This window comes from Engraulis encrasicolus, chromosome 18 (genome assembly GCF_034702125.1).
Source record: "Engraulis encrasicolus isolate BLACKSEA-1 chromosome 18, IST_EnEncr_1.0, whole genome shotgun sequence".
Lineage (NCBI taxonomy): Eukaryota > Metazoa > Chordata > Actinopteri > Clupeiformes > Engraulidae > Engraulis > Engraulis encrasicolus.
Window position 1 is genome coordinate 2,699,542 of NC_085874.1, and position 20,546 is coordinate 2,720,087.

The window sequence follows — 20,546 nt, forward strand, 5'->3', positions numbered from 1 at the left end:
AGGGGAACTGAACCAAAACTGCAAGCCCATTGGAGGAAACTGACATGGGTCTTGCTTTCATATCGTTTTCTTGTGGACTATTCATCTACCTTCTACAGCCGTCTCCAAAAGTGTTGTCGCCTATCCATCTGTTTGGAAGCTAATGAGCTAATGAGCTGACTTTCAATTAATCACTTCAGAAGTCACTCATATGAAAGCTACTACCCTCCCAAATTAAGTTTTATGTACAAAAATAAATGTCATGCACCAAAGAAAGATTGAACCTTTTAATGAACACAGACAGGGCAGATTTTCACAAGACAAAAGTTTTGTCGCCTATCGAACCTAATGTAAAAAATGAGCAGATAAGTCACTTCAAAACACTTCAAATACGCAGATCGGGTGTCATACTTAATCACTGAATCACTCTCACCTCTTCAAAAAATCAACTTTGACCTTAGGTGTATGTTTAGGGTCATTGTAATCATGGAAAGCAACACAATGAAGATCATTGAGAGATGGTGACATATTCACTATTCGTAGAGCAATACATTTTTAACTTCATGATTTAATCAATGATAAAAGCCCTCAAACACCTGCAGCATGCATGCAACTCCTCATAAGAGCTGTATCGCTACCATGTTTCACTTTATGCACCATGTTTCTTTTTTCATATTCTACCCTGTCTGTGTTCATTAAAGGGTCAATCTTTCTATGGTGCAAGAAATGTATTTTTGTACATACAACTTCATTCGGGAGGGTTGTAGCTTTCATATGAGTGACTTCTGAAGCCAAGTGATTAATTGAAAGTCAGGTTATTAGCAAATTAGATATCCCACACAGATGGATAGGCGACAGCACTTTTGGAGATGACGGTATTCTTCTAGCAGCAATAACACAGCAGTATCTGGCCACATAGCTCAGTAGGAGGTGGCTTGTGGGCAAGTCTGTACACAGGAATTGAACAACTTCACTTGTGTCAATACAGAAATGGGTGACAAACTATTTGCATCAGATACAAATACATTTGTACTTTATCACAAACGGCCCTCGAGACATAGGTTCCACACCCCTGCTATAACCAATATCCCTATAACCCTAACCTATAGGTGAAGAAAGTGTGTTTTTGACCACTAGAGACAAGTTTGTTCCTGGACCAAAACCCCATACCGCCATACATACCACCATTGACTTTTTATTGCAGGAACCATTTTTCCAACTTGCAGGAACTGTTTTCAGACCCTACCTGTAAGGGCATTTGGACAGTGACAATATTAGACACTAAATTATACACTAATCCTGTTATTGTGCTGTCACTCTCTCCACTTCCGCTCATGTAGCAACATTGTTGCAAATGTCAATTAAGTCAGAACGTTGTTCACGCTCCTTTGCAACAGTGTTCAAATGACACAGAATGGCTCGGAATGACAATCAAATACTGTCGGAATGGCGGTATGTTGGAATGGCCTGCCTGTCTGACTAGTTTGGTGACAAATTTTGGAATTCGATTTGCCCTCCAGGGCTCAATTTAGACTGTTCAAATGTTTTGGTCACATTGGGTTTTTGAAGTATTGACCATGAACTTTAACTCCACCCATTATGTTCTCCCATGAATGTTTTTTTTTTGTTGTTGGTGATATAATATACCTCTTTTCACAGATTCTCCAAGATGAAGGACTATGAGGAAATCTTCTCGTTTTTAGGGGAATGGGGTACTTTTCAATGGCTGATTTTCATTGTCTTGAGTCTAAATGTCATTCCCAGTGGATATTTGCCCTTATCGATGGTCTTCCTGGGAGACATTCCTCCTCATCACTGCAGGGTCCCATACCTGAACAGCAGCTATGGAGGACTGGGCTACAATCTGTCCATCCCGACTGAGGAGCTGAATGGAGAAATCATCCTGAGTCACTGCAGACGATACACTGAAGAGAGAGACTCTTACTCTGCCTACAGCAATGACACAGAGGGCTGTGTGGATGGCTGGGTGTTCAGCAAGGAGAGATATGTGTCTACTATTGTCACTGAGGTTAGTTGAAATTACCTTAAATGTCCTATCTGTGTTAATTAATGAAAAATTAATATGAATGATATTTAAAAAAAAAATATATATATATATACAGTACAGTTACCATACATACTTACTGTGTATTTGGGCAACAACAGGGTAACAGAGAGAAGTAACATGGTAAAAAGGGGGGTATTTACAAAATAAATACCAATAATTAACATCAGGGTATCAAAGAGAAGTTAGATGATATGAAAATGCACTGTAGTTTCCTAATAGTTCTTGAGATATGTGTATTTTTGGGTATTTACTTTGTTATAATTACCCCCTTTTTACACGTTGGATACATTACAGTAACTTCTCTCTGTTACCCTGTTGTTACACAGAACGTACACAGTAATTAGCCTACTGTTCCGTAAAGCAAAGCGTTACCCATATTTCATATGAAGCTGCACAACATAGCCTTTGCGATGATATTGGCTTACCCCTTACCCACCTGGACCAGAAAATGTTCTGCAGGAATCACTGAATTATCATGATTGTGTTCTTCTTAGCATGTTCTCCAAAATTCCTATCCATGTTATGTTCCACAGTGGAATCTGGTGTGTGATGATGCATGGAAGGCTCCCTTTCCAACAACATTGTACTTTTTTGGAGTGCTGATTGGATCTTTTGGTTCAGGACTTTTGTCAGACAGGTATGGCTAAGGTTGAGTGAGGTGCATTTTACATTGTTTTTATTTCATTATTGTCAGAAATGTATGGCCTAGGCCTCAACGATGCTAAACGTAAACTATGGTTGCATTCATATGCAGACAAATTCAAATTTTGACAAATGTGCATATAAATCATAAAAAGATTGTACTTTGGTTTAAAATCTACTGAAATGCATGTACACCAAGGATACCATATCTGGGTTTCCAACTGAGAATTGAAGCTGTAACATTTAACCCTTAAAAATCAGCCATTTTCTGAATACTGTGCCACTGTTATCTCTTCCCAGGCATGGCAGGAAGATCAATTTTATCTCCACTAAGGCCCTGCAGACTCTTGCTGGCTTTCTTCTGGCAGTCTCTACCAGCTGGGAAATGTTCTGTGTTGTTTTCTTTGTTTTAGGATTGACGGCCACCAGTTACTCTAATACCATTGTACTTGGTACGTCTTATCAGACTACATTAAAATGCTGAAATGCAGTCTAGACTCTTTCTCTCTCATATTTATTAATATACGCTGTAAATACAGAACACAGTAGTGTGAAATTTATTTAATTTCCTAATTTATTTTTATCCTTATTTTTTTTCTCTGTTAGGCTCTGAGATACTTATTAAATCAGCGCGTGAGTCTTTTGGGATTGTGGGGGTTGCCTTATGCTTCTGCACTGGCTATGCCATCCTGCCAGTCTTCGCATACTTCATTAGGGATTGGAGGATACTACAGATAGGATTGTCTGTGGTGGGATTGTTATATATGCCCCTCTGTTGGTAGGTACACACACACACACACACACACACACACACACACACACACACACACACACACACACACACACACACACACACACACACACACACACACACACACACACACACACACAGCTGTATTGCCAATGCATTAAGCATATACTGGTACTTCATGGATATGCAGTACATGCTGTGTTTCTGTTCCCCTCAGGTATGTACCAGAGTCCCCCCGCTGGCTCATCACCCAGGGCCGGTTACAGGAAGCAGAGGCCATCATTCGAGCTGCTGCCAAGAGGAACGGCATCACTCCCCCAGAGAAAATCTTCCAGCTGGAGCACAGTGAAGACACTGAGGTGAGGTGGCTAATTTAAAAATGTCAAAGTAACAGAATTAATCTGATCTCTCTTAACTAGATATAGTCCATGAGCCAGACCACCGATCGCAATCGAAAGGGTGGGCAAAGTCTTGTTGGTATTTTATTATTGCTATATATGTCCAGTTTATGAATTGGTATGATAACCTTTGCAGAACAGTAGCTTTATCATATTTATCATACATTTCTTATTTGAACCATTTTACACTAAAAACGCCTAGGCTAATTTGCTAATATCTTGATAAATTGAACATAAAAATTACTGTGAGGTAAATATATTTATAAGAAAAGTTGTTATACAATTTTTTTAGATAGTTCAAAGGGCACGTTACACATATTTCCCACTTAATTTAGTTCAGGCCCCCATTTTCACTGACTTCATTTAAAAATGAGGGTTTATTTCTCAAGAGTGAAAAAAAAACATTCTATGCATCACCACACAATTTTCCCAGTACATTACAATACAGGTGGGTTTTGTATTACAAGTTTCCTTAAAAGTTATCTTTCATTATCCAAACAAAGTGTAATGTACTTAAATGTGAACTAATTTACATACACACTCGAATTTGATATGTAGACAAAGACCTATTGGATAAAGCAGAGACTACACTTTTTACATCGACTAAGGGTGTTTGGAGAGGATAAAGTCACTTTTTGTACCATGCTGTTGTTGAGACTGTACGACACTATACAATCCGGTGCCATTTTTGAGGGCAGGTGCTCAAGGTGTGGGTGGGGGGCATGTGGAACTTCCTGTTTCCTTGCTAGGTTAGAACAGGAGTGGGGGAGCCGTTTTCATTCGTGGGCCACTTCAAATTTTATAAAAGGCTGCACTATGAACACAAATCAGGATTTCCCCCTGCAGTTTAGGCCTATATTGAAGGTGGGCACCTTCACAACAGACCCCACCTCCTCTAGGTCCCCTGAAAACATAACTTAATTGTATTGCAAATTCAATTTCTAAGAGTTCTTTACAAAGCATGTCAAATTCCATGTGAAACTGCATAAGATTAAAATTACATCAGGGGCCGTAAACGGCCCTTGAGACATAAGTTAGATTCCCCACCCTTGCATTATAAACTATATTATATCAGTGGGAATTGTCACATGCTTTTGATCTCAATAGTTTCAAGAAGTTCTACTGTAGATGATCATGCCAATATGGAACACATTGTGACAAAATAAAAATAACTTTCAAAAAGGGCCTTTTTTTCGTCCAATACTGCGAAGGGGCAGGTGCTTTAGCACCACCAAGTCCGTTCCTAGATCTGTGCATGCCTATGATACAATCACTTGGGTTTGGAAATCCAACAGTAAAAGTAAAGTCCCAAATCAACAGACTGACCCGCTCTGCACTGGGATCACCCCACCTTCCAAGCAACATACTGTATGAAGAGTCCAGAGAGCAGGCCAGTAATGGGGAATAACAGATTACATGTTTCACGATTACATTATTAACAATCAAAAAATTGAAGAGTTGCATTCCCTTACAGTTACTGCTTCAGTGTCTGGTAATTAAAGTACATTTACTATGTGAAAATAAGTGGTGGTTTCTAGATTCATATGTTATGCTATTCTCAAATTTTGATCATTCCACACATTACCAGAAACCCAGAGAAAACACATAATGTGCATGCGTGTTGGTGTGGCAGTGGCTGTGTGTCTGTGCCTGACGGATGGAGTTGACATCATGATTCTGCTTGCATTTGTCTCCTTCTGCTCAAATATCTACCTTCATATGGCTGTCCCTGCTGGTAACTCTTGTAATATCGTCTGAGTTTCCCAAAAACACTTAAGTAGTAATAAGTAGTACTTAAGTATGAGGCACCCTTTAGACAATAGCAGGGATAGACATCAATTCAAGTTTATACAATACCTTTTCTTGTACATACATGCTTGAACATAACACATGTGTGAGGAAAAAGGCCTATATACACTTTTAGTGGTGATGTGTATATTCCTGATATACTTACAAGGGGCCGCCTCATACTTAAGTTCTTTAACCTACAGTAATTGCATTTGCTGAAATTACTGTAATTGAGTACTTTGATGAGTAACTTGTAATTTCCAAAGTAGTTATTAAAATGGGTGATTTTATTTTTACTCAAATTACAATTTGGCCCAAGTATTTTACTTATATCTATCTTGAGTACTGAGGAAGGCAAAATTGAAATAAAGGGGAACATCTGTCAGACATGAAGGGAAATTGTGTGTTATTACCATTTACCATAAATGATCTATTTTGGACTAATCTATTGGATGACTCTAGGGCCCGCCGACCCAATACCATTAGTCCGACAGCCCATAGATGGTACACAATAGAGTTGCAAGCAACTGGCTGAGAATAGTAGAGCACACACCAGGGACTAGATCTGAGGGAGTAGCAACGCAGCCTGAAAACTGTTTTTTAGAAGATATACAAGACTTATTATTTATTAACAAAACTTATTCATGAATTTAATCTCACAACTGGGAATTAAATGAAATCCACCAGACTATTTCCTTTGGTAGACTTCCCCGCCTTTGAAATTGAAGGTCCCAGACCCAAACACAATGAAATCCAGACCCCTAAATTCAGAGTAATGGGCTGTTGTATCAATGAGCTGACCCTCGGCCTGCAACTTTGCCACAACAGGGCACACAGAATTTTGTTGTCACGATCGAAGCCAGGTTTTTGGAAGATGGCATGTGTAGAGATAGACAGAGGTCACGAAGGGTGCTATTTAAGGAAAGTGATAGAAAGACAAACCGAAAGTAATTAAGTTCTACTCAAATTACATTTTTAAAGTATTTTTTCAAAACTTTTACTCAAGTACACTTTTAAAGAGGTAATTTTACTTCTACTTTGAGTAGAATTTGAACCAATTTACTGTTTTTACTTAATTACATTCTTTAGTATTCTTTCTACCTCTGATGGCCTCCTACTGCAAATGAGCCTGGCAACAGGCCAATTCACTCTTGGCTGAAAACGCTCAACTACATTATAACAACATTGCTAACAATGCAGGAAGTCTTAGGTAACCGATTAAGACTTGGCCATTACCATTTGGTGACAATAAGGTTATAACAGAGGGACTGCGTTACAACCTTAAAGCCAGCCGGTCGAGGTGCACCACATGACAGCCAGGGTACACCACGTGACAGTTTTCTTGAACTACTTGTACCCAGTGCGAATTTTCTAATGTAAGGGGGAAGAGGCTAGGGCTACAATAGAAAAATAATGTAAAGTAAATATAAAAAATAATCATAAAAACACAAAAGGACAGTGCAGGCCGTGGAAAGCTCAGAGCCTTAAAGCTCACGATGAGATCAGAGCTCTTTCAAATAGTTTTTCATAAGCTGGGACAGGACTTGGAGCTGTCCATGGATGTATTCATGAAGCATTTAGGTGCCAACTCTACATAGCATCGACAAATACGTAGAACATACATACAACCCGCTACCAGCTTTTCTGCACTCAGCATGGAGAGTGTGAATCAAGCCAACTTCCACCATGTGAGGACTGCCTCCTCATGCATGCTATGTTTGCCAACTATCAGGCTGGCATCTTGAGAGCAAGTCTTCAGCAGCATCCACAAATCCCAAGAACACTTGACCATGGCTGGGCCAACTATGAAAATGACCAGCTCACTATACAGTGAATGCGGCAATCTCCAGCGCCTGAGGCAGTGCTACAACTGCAAGTGCAGTCTTGCAAGTGCAGCCATCAATGTAAACTGCAGGATTGCCAATGTCTGAGAAGTAGCTCAAAATGCACAACCCTCTAAAAACTTAAGACATGCGTATATCAGCATGAAGAGGATCATCATGGTGACATATTTACAGATGCTTACTGGACTGGAGTCAGATCTTGAGGACTGAAATAATGCTCTTAAGCTTATTTTAATATGCTTAATGTGTATTTGTTCATGGTGTTTGTTCATGTTATTCTTGCTATTGCAGGACAAGTTTAATAATAATAAAAAAAAAACGATTTCATATGTTGTCATTTTTATCACATTTTCTCATTCACATATAGCTTAGGTGATTCTATTAGGTCTATTGGTATGGTCTAACAACCGTTTTGGGGTCTTGATTGAAGGGAAAGCATCTCTGAGGAAATGTAAGCACCCTGTGTGGTCAACAAACTGCATAATAACAAAGAACAACAATAGAGTTTTCACATTTCCATTTTACTGGTCCACCATTTCAACGCATGATCTTTCACTAACTACCTCTTTGCAATGGTTATAATGCCATATTAATGTACAGTATACGGTTATCACATGTTAGTATGTGTTTGTTCATTATGTTTTTTGGTGTTGTTTTGCTGTTGGGGGTAAAAGTAAAAAAGTAAAAAAAATAAAAATAAAAATAAAAAAAATAATCGGATTTCATATGTTATCCTTTTTATCACATTTTGTCATTCACACATTGCTGAGGTGATTCTATTAGGCCTATTAGTGTGGTCTAACAACCCCTGTAGAGTCTTAATAGAAGGGAAAGCATCCCTGAGGTAATCCAAGCACCCTGTGTGGTCAACAAACTACATAATAGTAAAGAACCACAATACCGATTTTCACATTTCCATTTTACTGGTGCACCATTTCAACACATGATAACTACCAAAAAGCTACCTGTTTGCAATGGTTATCATGCCAAAATGTTTACTTGAGATGTCCAAGAAGTCAAAAAAACAGATTAGAACTTGCCCACCCGTTCGATTGCGAGAGGTCAATTTTTGGGTCCTGGCTCAAGGCCTAATATGCATGTTTCGGTTATCTGATTGTGACTGTGTGCGCGTATTTAGCATTTTACTATAATTATTCTTCCTGAACAGTCAAATGCTTTTTGGATTTGTTTTCTGACCTCTACAAATGTTCAGAATAAGTGTAAGTATACATGGTTGGACCCACTAAAACTGGGTGACTCATGAGTAACCTGTACAATAATGACATTAGTACCCTACCATTGGTCATAGTTTGATAGTTTGATTGGATAATGTATAGTAGACAATAAGTCACAGTACAATGACTTTTCTTGGATAGTTTGGATCAATCAGAAGTTGAGATCTTGCAGGTGCCAGACAGGAAACCTTGCCTCCTAACATTTTATTTTATTTGCATATGGGGAATACCTCTTGAGATGCAACATCTAATTTTCAGTAGGGTGCCCTTGAAACTGGACAATACAGAAACATGTCAGTGTTTTACTGTAATAACACAACTCTATACACAAATACTGAGTCTGTTTTTAATCACTTTGCAGCAAGTCTTCCTCCCAGTCTGGAGATACTACGAGGTGGAAAGTTTGAACTAGGCAAGGGCACACTAGTGCCATGACCCATAGGCCTATCAGACAAGCTTGAGGTGGATGATAATAATAGATACCAGCTAGCCTGACTTACCTAGCCTGAATATCATTTGTATTACAGATTTAAGATCACCTACTAATTGGGAATAGTCATATTGTCAGAATCATATGATCAAATATCATATTGTTGAAGTTATGACCTCATGCTCATGATGTCTTTTGTTTTGATCAATACATTTAATTCAACCATTTTCTGAAGCATTTGATCTTCATGAGCACACAAATCAGACGTGTAAAGGATTAATGAGTACTGAATAGTAACATCACTGCTGCCAATGTGAATGCAGACAAAGCATGTAAACTTATTCTTATGTTGATTATGGATTTTCCCAGGAAACTGAAAATGAATCCAGTGGTTTGGAGAAGTACACTTGGCTGGACCTCGTAAAAACTACAAATATGAGGAATATCACGGTTATAAACATTATTGCTTGGTAAGAAAAATTAAGATGAAAAAAGTCTGAGTTTCACACGGCTTTATGAAGTGCTATCGTATGATGACATGTCATGCAACCATATGCTTCTGTTTTGCTATATAAATATATAAAGCTGGAGCTGCAGCGGATGATTTTAAAAACTACCGTCCCATCTCAAACCTTCCCTTCATCTCCAAGCTGCTAGAGCGTACTGTGGCCTTACAGCTTCAAGAACACATGACATCATTTAGCCTATGGGAGGAACTGCAGTCTGGGTTCAGGGCTAAGCATAGCACTGAAACTGCACTAGTCAAGGTCGTAAACGACCTTTTATTAGCTGCGGATTCAGGCCATTTCAGTATCCTCCTGCTACTTGATTTAACAGCTGCTTTTGACACAGTCTGCCACAACGTCCTTCTCACAAGGCTGGAAACCCTACTGGGCATCAATGGTACTGCACTCTCATGGTTCAGGTCCTATCTAACTGGAAGAGAGCAGTTTGTCTCTATTGGTGATTTCCGGTCTCCAAATTCACTCCTCACACATGGTGTTCCACAAGGCTCAGTTTTAGGCCCCCTACTCTTCATCATCTATATTCTTCCCCTTGGTAACATTCTCCGAAAACATGGCCTAAATTTCCATTGTTATGCAGATGACACCCAAATCTACATACACACTAAACCCTCCCATCCACTCCCCCTTGCTAACTTAACAACTTGCCTCAATGAAATTAGTAATTGGATGACCCAAAATTTTCTTAAACTTAATCAAAGCAAAACCGAAGCCATCATCATCGCCACCCCATCATTACTTAGAAAGATAAACCTTTCTCAGTTCTCTATCCCTGACTATTTTACCTCCACTTCCTCTGAAGTAAAAAATCTGGGCGTCATCATCGACTCTTCGCTCTCCTTTGAATCCCATATTAAACACCTCACCAAAACTGCATTTTTCCACCTTAACTCATTGGCTGCCAGCCATTTTCATAAAAGGGTAACCCAGAGTGCCAGAGATTTTTCAGCATTTTGGGTGTTTTTTGGAGGCTCACAGAAAATTGAGTTCTGTGTCTATGTCAACACCATACCTATCAAAACACAGATTAGACGCTCATCTGTCATCAGAAAAAAACGGTGTCTCTCTACCCCTTTCCGTTCTTTCATAATCATCTGTTGAAAATAAGTGGAATTCGCCAAAATGCGGCTTTCTAGCCAAAAAGCTGAGAAAACGCCATTTGAAGTTGACCTATAATTGCAAGTGTTTTTGCTCATAATGACACCGTCCTAACAACTCCAAACCTATCAGATGCTATTACAGAGTCTCCTGTCATCTGTAGCCAGAACAAAAGATCGTTTGTATGGTCTTTTCAACCTAATACTGTACTGAAATATAACGGGATGGGCTTGAAAACAATAGTGTTTTGGTTTGTTGCTGGCGCGCACAATGGATCATGACAGCAGGTGCATGTAACTCATGTGAAATACTAAACTCAGAAATACTGTCTCATAGTCCCTCTGTTTAGCATGTAGTCCTCTCGTTGGGGATCAAATCACAGCTGATTTGTTTCCTCCTGTACCGTGTGAACTGGGAGACAGGCAGGCAGGCAGCACAACTTAGCTTACTGCTGCTTCTTTGGCAGAGCGGACAATTTGCAGATTGATGATTACTGTCATCATGTTTCTGCTATCTTGTCATATATTGTTCAATGAATTTTCTTTTGATAAAGTACTGATCACATATCCAACATTTCACAAGCCGATTGGAGTGGGGAAGGCTAGCTGGTCTGAGGCTAAGTGCAATGCTTTCTCATGTGAGCTGAATGTGTCTGACCAGACACAAAGGCTAGCCTACTCTGTTCCAAGAATCTGCAACCCCCCTGTCTTTTTGATGATACAGTAAGCTGATCATACTATACAGATCCATAACTGCAACTGTAGAATGAGTAAAAATAGTTGACTTACCAAGGCTCCTTTATTTAGGCTTAGTTGTAAATTGTTAGCGATTTCGTGCTAGCTAGCTAGCGTAGCAAACAATAGCCAAACATTCCCAACTGAGGTGACCACTAGTCCCGTGCATTTTCCTGTTAGATGATCTTTTGTATGCATCATCCTGATGTTGTGTAGGCTGATCACATTATCCAAAATGAAACAGTTGCCACACAGATCATCTCTGGTTGAACATGGTGTATTTTGGGCAAGCTAGTTACAATGCCTACTAGCTAGATGGCAACAGGGGGGTGTATTTTGGTCATGAGAGGAAGTTTTTTTTTTGTCAGGCTCTACTAAAATCAGTAGAATACCTGTGTTAAAATCAGAGGGCAAGAAAGTAGACTACTGTCACAGGTGCATACTTTCAAAAATGATTTTGCTACTTTTGCAACTTTTGAGATTATAATAGTAAAAAGGGATGTTTTTGTCTTGACATTTCCTCTTGATGTGAGCTAATGCCCTGCCCTGACTGTTCCTAAGGACACTTCTGCCACCTACAGGAACAGTTAGAACATGACTAGAGGCGTGAAATTAATACACAACATAGGTTAGACCGTCCTCAAGGCGTGGCTGTAAAAAAACGCAATTATCGGCAAGCGACGTCGAAGGCAGGGGGCGTCACTATTCGAAATGACGTCATTAGACGGCTAAGGCAGCCAATGAGTTAAAACCATCTCCAGACTCCGCCCCTCTCTCACCCCTACCTCTGCTGAGACCCTCATTCACTCTTTCGTAACCTCCAGATTAGATTATTGCAATGCCCTACTCACTGGTCTCCCCACTAAATTGATTAACCGTCTACAATACATTCAAAACTCAGCAGCTAGATTACTTACACACACCAGACCCTGGCATCACATTACCCCTATCCTCTATCAATTAGGCCTACACTGGCTTCCTATCCATTCACGTATCCATTTCAAAATTCTCCTCCTCGTATACAAGGCCCAGCACAACCTTGCACCCTCCTACATCACAAGTCTCCTCACCCCATACAATCCCACCCGCACACTACGATCCACTGACTCACTCCTCCTTACTGTTCCCTCCACACACCTGCGCACCATGGGCGACAGGGCATTTAGTGTTGTTGGCCCCAAACTTTGGAATTCTCTTCCACTTTCACTTCGTCAATGCTCTACACTATCTACTTTCAAATCTAAGCTAAAGACACACCTTTTCTCTTCTGCTTTTTAACTTCACTGACAGGCACTTCCACTTATTTTAATTATCAGTCTATTTTTTTATTTTTTTATTTTACATATTATTTTTCCCACTCATTTTTATTTTATTTTCAAATGCATTCTACTTCTTTTTTCTTATTTTAAAAAACATTTATTTTATTGTAAGTTACTTTTATTTCTATTTTATTCTTGCATTTTTATTACTCTCCTATTGTTAATTCACTGAAGCTTTGTTATACTTTCTCTACTGTTATGTATTTGTTTTTGATTGTAAAGTGTCCTTGGGTATTTTGAAAGGCGCTCAAAAATAAAATGTATTATTATTATTATTATTATTATATCGTTGTGGCCTTAGGTCTTTGGTGCTTTCTTGCTACTGTTACTGTTCTTGTCAATTTGTTATCTGTTTCCAAAATAATGTACGTGTTGTATTCCCACAGGATAGCCACATCCATGACGTACTTCGGTCTGTCTTTTAACATCTCCAATCTGGATGGGGATCCGTATCTCAACAACTTCATTTCTGCTGCTGCAGAATTTCTTAGTGTTCCTTTTGTGTGGTTTGTCACACATTATGCTCCTCGTCGGTTTGTTCTACCATGCACTCTGCTTCTTGCAGGCACCTTGCAGCTGTCCATCCAGCTTGTACCTAAGGGTTTGTATGATGGCTTACTCTAAACCATATAAGCTGTACAGGGAATTACACTATTCAGTTGAGTGACGATCATCTTGAATGGCACCCTCTGGAATTCAAAGCAGCATCTCATTGGAGGGCTGCTCTTCCCACCTTTGATCATCATACATCATAGATATATACACTGTACACCTTTGTGTACCACATGAATACATAGAGATTACATGCTTTTGATGATACTTTTGATATCCTGCTTCGACATAACATTGATGAGTTTCAGCATTTTGGTTCAGATGGGATCATCGACAGGCCTGGGCTAGGGAAGAAATAGGGCCTGGGCACTTTTGGCTGAAAGGGGGACTCCTCATAATTAGCTGCGCAGAACGGACTCACCTGTGGCCCGCACCAATGTGGGCCCCCATTTCCAGATTATTTTTTTTTTTTGCTGTATATATTTTTACATTTCTGAAAATAGGGGCCCACAAGGGTGCAGGGCCCACTATAGGAAATACCCGCTGTGCCAGATGGCCAGTCCAGCCCTGATCATCGATAAACCCGCTCACTGTTGAAACAGCGTGACATCATATTACAGTTTATACTGAGTATAATGTTTAACACTAGTTTGGCTAGCCTGGTGATGTGGGATGTTTTTGTACTTTATCACTGATCTTGTGCTCCATTTCCTCCTGTCCTATAGAGCTCAGTGGGTTGATCGTGACCTTGGTATCGACAGGAAGACTGGCTTTGACCGGGGCATATGGGTTAATTTTTGTCTATTCTTCTGAACTCTTCCCCACCGTCATACGCAACATGGGACTGGGTGTGGGCACCACAGCTGCCGGAATTGGAAGTATCATCTCACCATACATAGCCTATATCGGTGCGTATCTAAACAGGCTGTTAATGTGTTCTTATATTGTGTACTCTGTGTAACAGTGGTAAATTGGAAAGCAATAGTCAACTACACCACCTGAGGGGGTTTTACCCCAGGCCAATTAACTCACCGGTTCCTGCACACTAAGAGTGAAACCGTAGTTATACATTTAAATATACATTTATTACTTCAGACAACAATGACAAATAACTTCAGAGCACCCTAAAACCATTCATGCAAGGACACACAATTGGGGCTCTTACCCCTCTACCAACTACCACAAAAACAAGGTTAAAAGGGAGGCTGCAGCATCCACAACTTCTACAACATGCTGCTCCACTGGGGAACCAATAACCTCTACAAAGATTGGGACTGCTAGTGGGCAGGGCGCTTAAGACGGCTAGCAAGAGGACAGAGGAGGAGGTCCCACACAGCCATACCACCACAATTCTTGTGTTTAACTCATTGGCTGCCTTGGGCGGCAGCTGACGTCATTTCGAATAGTGATGCCCCCTGCCTTTGGTGGCGTCCGCCGATAATTGCGTTTTTTTACAGCCACGCCTTGAGGACTGTCTGTCCTATATTGTGTGTTCAGAGCTCTACTCATGTTCTAACTGTTCCTATATGTGACAGAAGCGTCCTTAGGAACAATCAGGGCAGGGCATTAGCTCAGAGCAAGAGGAAATGTCAAGACAAAAACTATAATAATCTCAAATGTTGCATAGCAAAATCATAACAGAAAGTAAAGCACCTGTGACAGTAGTCTACTTTCTTGCCCTCTGATTTTAACACAGGTAGGCTACTGATTTTAGAGCCTGACAAAAAAAAATCTTCCTCTCATGAACAAATACAACCCCCTTTTGCTATCTAGCTAGTAGGCATTGTAGCTAGCCGCTAACCGTTTCATTTTGGATAATGTGATCAGCCTACACAATATCAGGATGATGCGTACAAAAGATCATCTAACAGGAAAATGCACGAGTATGGGGACTAGTGGTGATGTGTCACCTCAGTTGGGAATGTTTGGCTATAAAGTTCGCTACGCTAGCTAGCTAGCACGAAATCGCTAACAACTTACAACTAAGCCTAAATAAAGGAGCCTTGGTAAGTCAACTATTTTTACTATTGTACTGTTACTTTTTTTTGGATCTGTATATAGTATGATCAGCTTACTGTATCATCAAAAAAGACAGGGGGGTTGCAGATTCTTGGAACAGAGTAGCCTTTGTGTCTGGTCAGATACATTCAGCTCACATGAGAAAGCATTGCTCTTAGCCTCAGACCAGCTAACCTTCACCACTCCAATCGGCTTGTGAAATGTTTGATATGTGATCAGTACTTTATCAAAAGAAAATTCATTGAACAATATATGACAAGATCACTATAGCAGAAACATGATGACAGCCAATCTGCAAATTGTCCGCTCTGCCAAAGAAGCTGCAGTAAGCTAAGCTGGGCTGCCTGCCTGCCTTCCCTTCACACATACACACGGTACTGGAGGAAACAAAACAGCTGTGATTTGTTCCCCAACGAGAGGAGAGCATAAAGTAGGCTAAACAGAGGGAGGACGATGAGACAGTATTTCTGTGAGTTCACGGAGTTACGTGCACCTGCTGTCATGATCCATTGTGCGCGCCAGCAACAAACCACCCCGTTATATTTCAGTACATTAGTACAAACCCCAACTCCATAGAAGTTGGGACGCAAGCTTAATTGTGAATAATAACAAAATACTGCCATTTCCAAAATGTCTGGTTCTGACCTTAGTTGGAGAACGGTACAAAGAAAACATATCAGTCATCAAAACTGACCAAAATTATTGTTTTGGGGATATTCATGAATATGTAAATCCAACACGTCTCAAAAGAGTTGGGACGGGGACAATAAAAGGCAGCAAATGTCGAGGAAGACTAAAAACAAAACAAAGAACAACACTTAACAGTTAATAGCATTAACCGATGAGATGATTTTATATAAAAACAGTGTTGATTCCTATCTTGGACATGATTTCACCAGCTTAAATGGTAGGTGTATTCCTTGTCATGTTTTTCAATGTTTTCCTTTCTGTAGTGCTTACAGTGTGACAGATCTTGACCAAAAGTCAGCCATTTTATGTCCTGCTGGTCCTTATGTTGGAGATAAACTGTTAAAACATAGTAAGGACGAATTGCATTCTCTACTATGTGGCCGTAATCGAAGATCTCCCCTCAAAATATAATGCACGAGTGGCTTTTCATGCTGTTTAAAACCCATTTATTTCATTCAGTACTGTATTCAATTCTACAGGTGAGTTAGAACAGCTTAACCAATGTACTACTACACCCCCATGCCATCATGGAGGCTGACTTTTGAAGTTAGCACTAACACAACTTGCATGGTCAATTTTCACTGTAGCACAGGATGTCCAAGACTATTATTTTCAAAAATAATTAACTTCTGCAACTTCTGCTGACTTCTGTAAGCAAAGGACAGTTTCCCATGTCGTCTGGGTCTATTAGAGCTCGGGTGGATAGGGGAATGTTAAACCCCTCTATCATTTGCAAACATGAAGCGTCCTTAATATGGTCAAGTTTTCACTAGCTGTAATTCTCGGAGTGCTGGAGTGAGACTACAGCCAATATATATTTCATGTTGTCATGAACCTATACAATGATTTTAATTACAAAAATATGTCTTATATACACTCAATCACGGTCAATGGAATTCAAAACTTTATGTAATAACTATGGTAATTGTTCCCTCTGCATCTTTAATTCTGAGTGACTCAGCCTCTCTGTGATTGTCTTATACCTGGACACTCAAATTGTTCATCAGTACAATTCATTTTGAAATGTTCTTCCTTGTTGTTTTTTCTTATTTGGATGTTAATAACATTTCACGGATCCCCGTCCCAACTTATTTGAGACGTGTTGCAGTTATCAAATTAGAGTATATTTGTCCCCTAAAACAATATTTTTTCTTGGTTTTAACACTTGATATGTTGTCTTTTCACTGTTCCCCATCTAAGGAATGTATTGAATGTTTTGAAAATGACAGCATTTTGATTTTATTCTCAGTTTACCAAACGTCCCAACTTCACCGGAGTTGGGGTTTGTAGGTTGAAAAGACCATACAAACGATCTTTTGTTCAGGCTACAGATGACAGAAGACTCTGTAATAGCATCTGATAGGTTTGGAGTTGTTAGTACGATGTCATTATGGGCAAAAACTTTTGCAGTTATAGTTCTACTTCAAATGGAGTTTTCTCAGCTTTTTGGCTAGAAAGCAGCATTTCGGCGAATTCCACTTATTTTCAACAGATGATTATGAAAGAACGGAAAGGGGTAGAGAGACACCGTTTTTTTCTGATGGCAGATGAGCGTCTAATCTGTGTTTTGATAGGTATGGTGTTGACATAGACACAGAACTCAATTTTCTGTGACCCTCCAAACAACACCCAAAATGCTGAGAAATCTCTGGCACTCTGGGTTACTCTTTTATGAAAATGACTGGCAGCCAATGAGTTAACAGCAGCATCATAGATAGCCCACCATACCACAAGATGCAGGGCTACAGCGAAAGTAGCCCACCATACCACAAGGTGCAGGGCTACAGACAGTAAGGGCATCAATGCACAGTGATCATTACGCAACATCAATGCAGGTTACAGGTTAGTGTATACCTACGGTTACTGTTCTTGGGTTGGCGCTGAGACATTGGCGTTGTGATTAAAATGAAATTATCCAAATTATGACACAAGCTTTTGACTGCCATTCATTTGTATTAATCAGAGACCTCCCAAAATCACATATAGCCTATGCATCAAAGGGTGTAGATTCGAAATAAAATATTTAAACGTAAAAACGTATTTATATCATTTGGTACTCAATGCATGGGCGTGAAATACGTACTTTTACGTATTTACGCACTCAATGTGTAAATATTTAGGTCAGTGCAGAGTTTAAGGACCATTGTGATTTCACTCACAGGAAAGAATCTCTGGCAAGTGCAGCCAGCCCACAGCCACAAATAGCATATTACTGTGCATACATATATAGTGCATTTATACATTATATTCCGCCTTATATTTATTTTTGCACACGTTGTACATTTTTCACACAGGTACATATAACAGGATACTACCTTTTATTCTGATGGGTATACTCGCTGCACTCTCTGGTGGTCTGAGTCTGTTGTTACCAGAGACAAAGGGGGAAAAACTCCCAGAACTCATAAGTGAAGTCAAACCTCTCCAGGGGTAAGTACTCGAGCTTAAAGCTATGTATTCATTTATGTCACTGTTTGAACATGGAAAAAAATAATCATATGTTGATTTGGATTTCTACAACAGTTTTCAGTGTTCTTGTGACACAAATGATGTGGATGGACAGGTGGACAGGAACACAAACGAAGACAATGGCAAGACAATTTAGCAAATTAAACTAAACCCCTTCGCCTGAGCTTACATGATGTGTCCACTTTTAAGTAGATTTAGCCTTTTCTGAATTGTCTGCAATGGGCTGTTGGGTTAGACTACAGTTTCTCAACAGGAGCTCTACAGTCCCCATGGGCTGTAATGTGCATTTCATTTTCTTCTCTGTGTTCTCAGTACTTACATTTATTGACATCAATACATTTAGCATAGCTTAGCATAATCACTGGAAGTAAATGGGAGCATTAGCATCAAGCCACAAGTGATCAGGATGGGATTAAATAGCCGTTTTTCTCTCTGGTGAATTTTACATTCATTTTTACGTAACTTTTTTATAAGTACATTTGATGATGTTTTGTTTGCTTCCATATACTTGCATCGTACAGTAAATGTAAAATGTCTTCCGTTCAGTAATGCACTGTGGAAACTTTGGCAGATTTTTTTGAATCCAGAAGTATCCTGTCTATATGTGCAAATCAAACTAATATTTAGAATATTTCAAGGTTGCACAATCTATATTCAATTTGTATTGTTCAGCCACCTTTGCAAACATACCCATATCAGACTGAGACAACATCAACACCTTCAAAATGACCCTTAACAGTGGCTGCAAACAGTATGCACATTGTTTTACTTCTGTATTTATTTTGGTGTTTGTGATGTGTGGGTAAAGGGTCTTCTGTTATGCTGTATTATTTGTTTTATTTAGGTTTTTATTATTATGCGTACCTGCCTTAGAACAACGCATACAATGTAGCACCTATGCTAACTCTGGCATACTTATATTGAGGTTTTCTTTTTCTTAAATGATGTATTGATTAATGTGCATTGTCCTACTCAAATGAATGAATGAATGAATGAATGAATGATGAATGTTCATCAAAATTCGGTTCACATCAAATCAGTTGAAATTTGGTACTTTCTACATAACATACCATGATGCGTTTAACATTGAAGTCAATGGCAGAAACTGTACATGGGAGTTATGGAAGCCCAGATATCCTTGATGCTTTGCTGTCAGTTGTTCTTGTTTGTTGAATTGGTGTCCCATACTTCACTCTTCAATACACCTGTAGATTTCCATGCTACGTTTTGGTGTTAACTCACCAGTTTAATTCTAACTCACCAGAAATAAAACCCCATTCATTTTCAATGGGGTTTCATTTCTGAAGATTTAGAATTAAACTGGTGAAATGGACGGGAAATTACCGTTTGCACATAATATTGTAGACTTGGCAACAATTGGCAAGGAGATGCATTGTTTCAGTCTCCCATAGAGATGCCCCCCCCATTTCCAGGTAAAGTCTTATCCCCTCCCATTGACTCACTTCAGAATAGAACCCACGGCGTCCTCTCTATTTAGTGTCAATGTTGCAAAACATTGTTCAATGAAACTGTTTATGTATTTCATTTTCCCATTTGCCAAGAGGGGCATCAGACTAATAAACAGATATACAGTACTGTAACAATGGTGTATAGTTGCCTCTACGTGCATAATTTAGCACGAATGTAAACAATGGAATTATGAATGCATCATGTGTGCACCTTCACAGTTTAAGGGTGGTGACAAAGAAACAGCCTTATCTTAACATGACTGGCATGACTGTTTTTTCACAGATTTGGAACTCAAAATAGACTAAGCATCTGTGACATTGCCCATAGATTTTAGCAGAGCCGTTAAAAGCCAAATTTGAGCAACAGGGAGCTGACGTTTTTGCTCACCTGACTATCATTTACAATCCACTAGCTCACAAGCAGTTCGAAATATGGGTGGACTGGAGGACAAGGTCGTTACTGTCAACTTACACTTGGCTATGTGGAAAATTGGAAGTGTTTAAGATTCTGTTCCATTAGGCCTTCTTTCGCTCACC

The 20,546-nt window shown here is 39.5% G+C and overlaps 1 protein-coding gene across 1 annotated transcript; it reads left to right on the forward strand.

Annotated features, from left to right (window-relative positions):
* The first annotated feature begins 1,648 nt into the window (after positions 1-1,648).
* On the forward strand, positions 1,649-18,505 carry LOC134468738 (organic cation/carnitine transporter 2-like). The gene is made up of 9 exons (XM_063222613.1): positions 1,649-2,008; positions 2,581-2,684; positions 2,990-3,141; positions 3,296-3,467; positions 3,658-3,799; positions 9,505-9,605; positions 13,197-13,411; positions 14,088-14,270; positions 18,366-18,505. Exons 1-9 carry the CDS (start codon positions 1,649-1,651, stop codon positions 18,503-18,505), a joined length of 1,569 nt encoding a protein of 522 aa, XP_063078683.1.
* Positions 18,506-20,546: the final 2,041 nt, after the last annotated feature.

Coding starts and splice junctions, on each gene's coding strand:
- LOC134468738 (XM_063222613.1), top strand. CDS start 1,649: ATGAAGGACTATGAGGAAATCTTCTCGTTTTTAGGGGAATGGGGTACT. Junction 2,685..2,989: donor TCAGGACTTTTGTCAGACAG/GTATGGCTAAGG, acceptor ATCTCTTCCCAG/GCATGGCAGGAAGATCAATT. Junction 3,800..9,504: donor AGCACAGTGAAGACACTGAG/GTGAGGTGGCTA, acceptor GGATTTTCCCAG/GAAACTGAAAATGAATCCAG.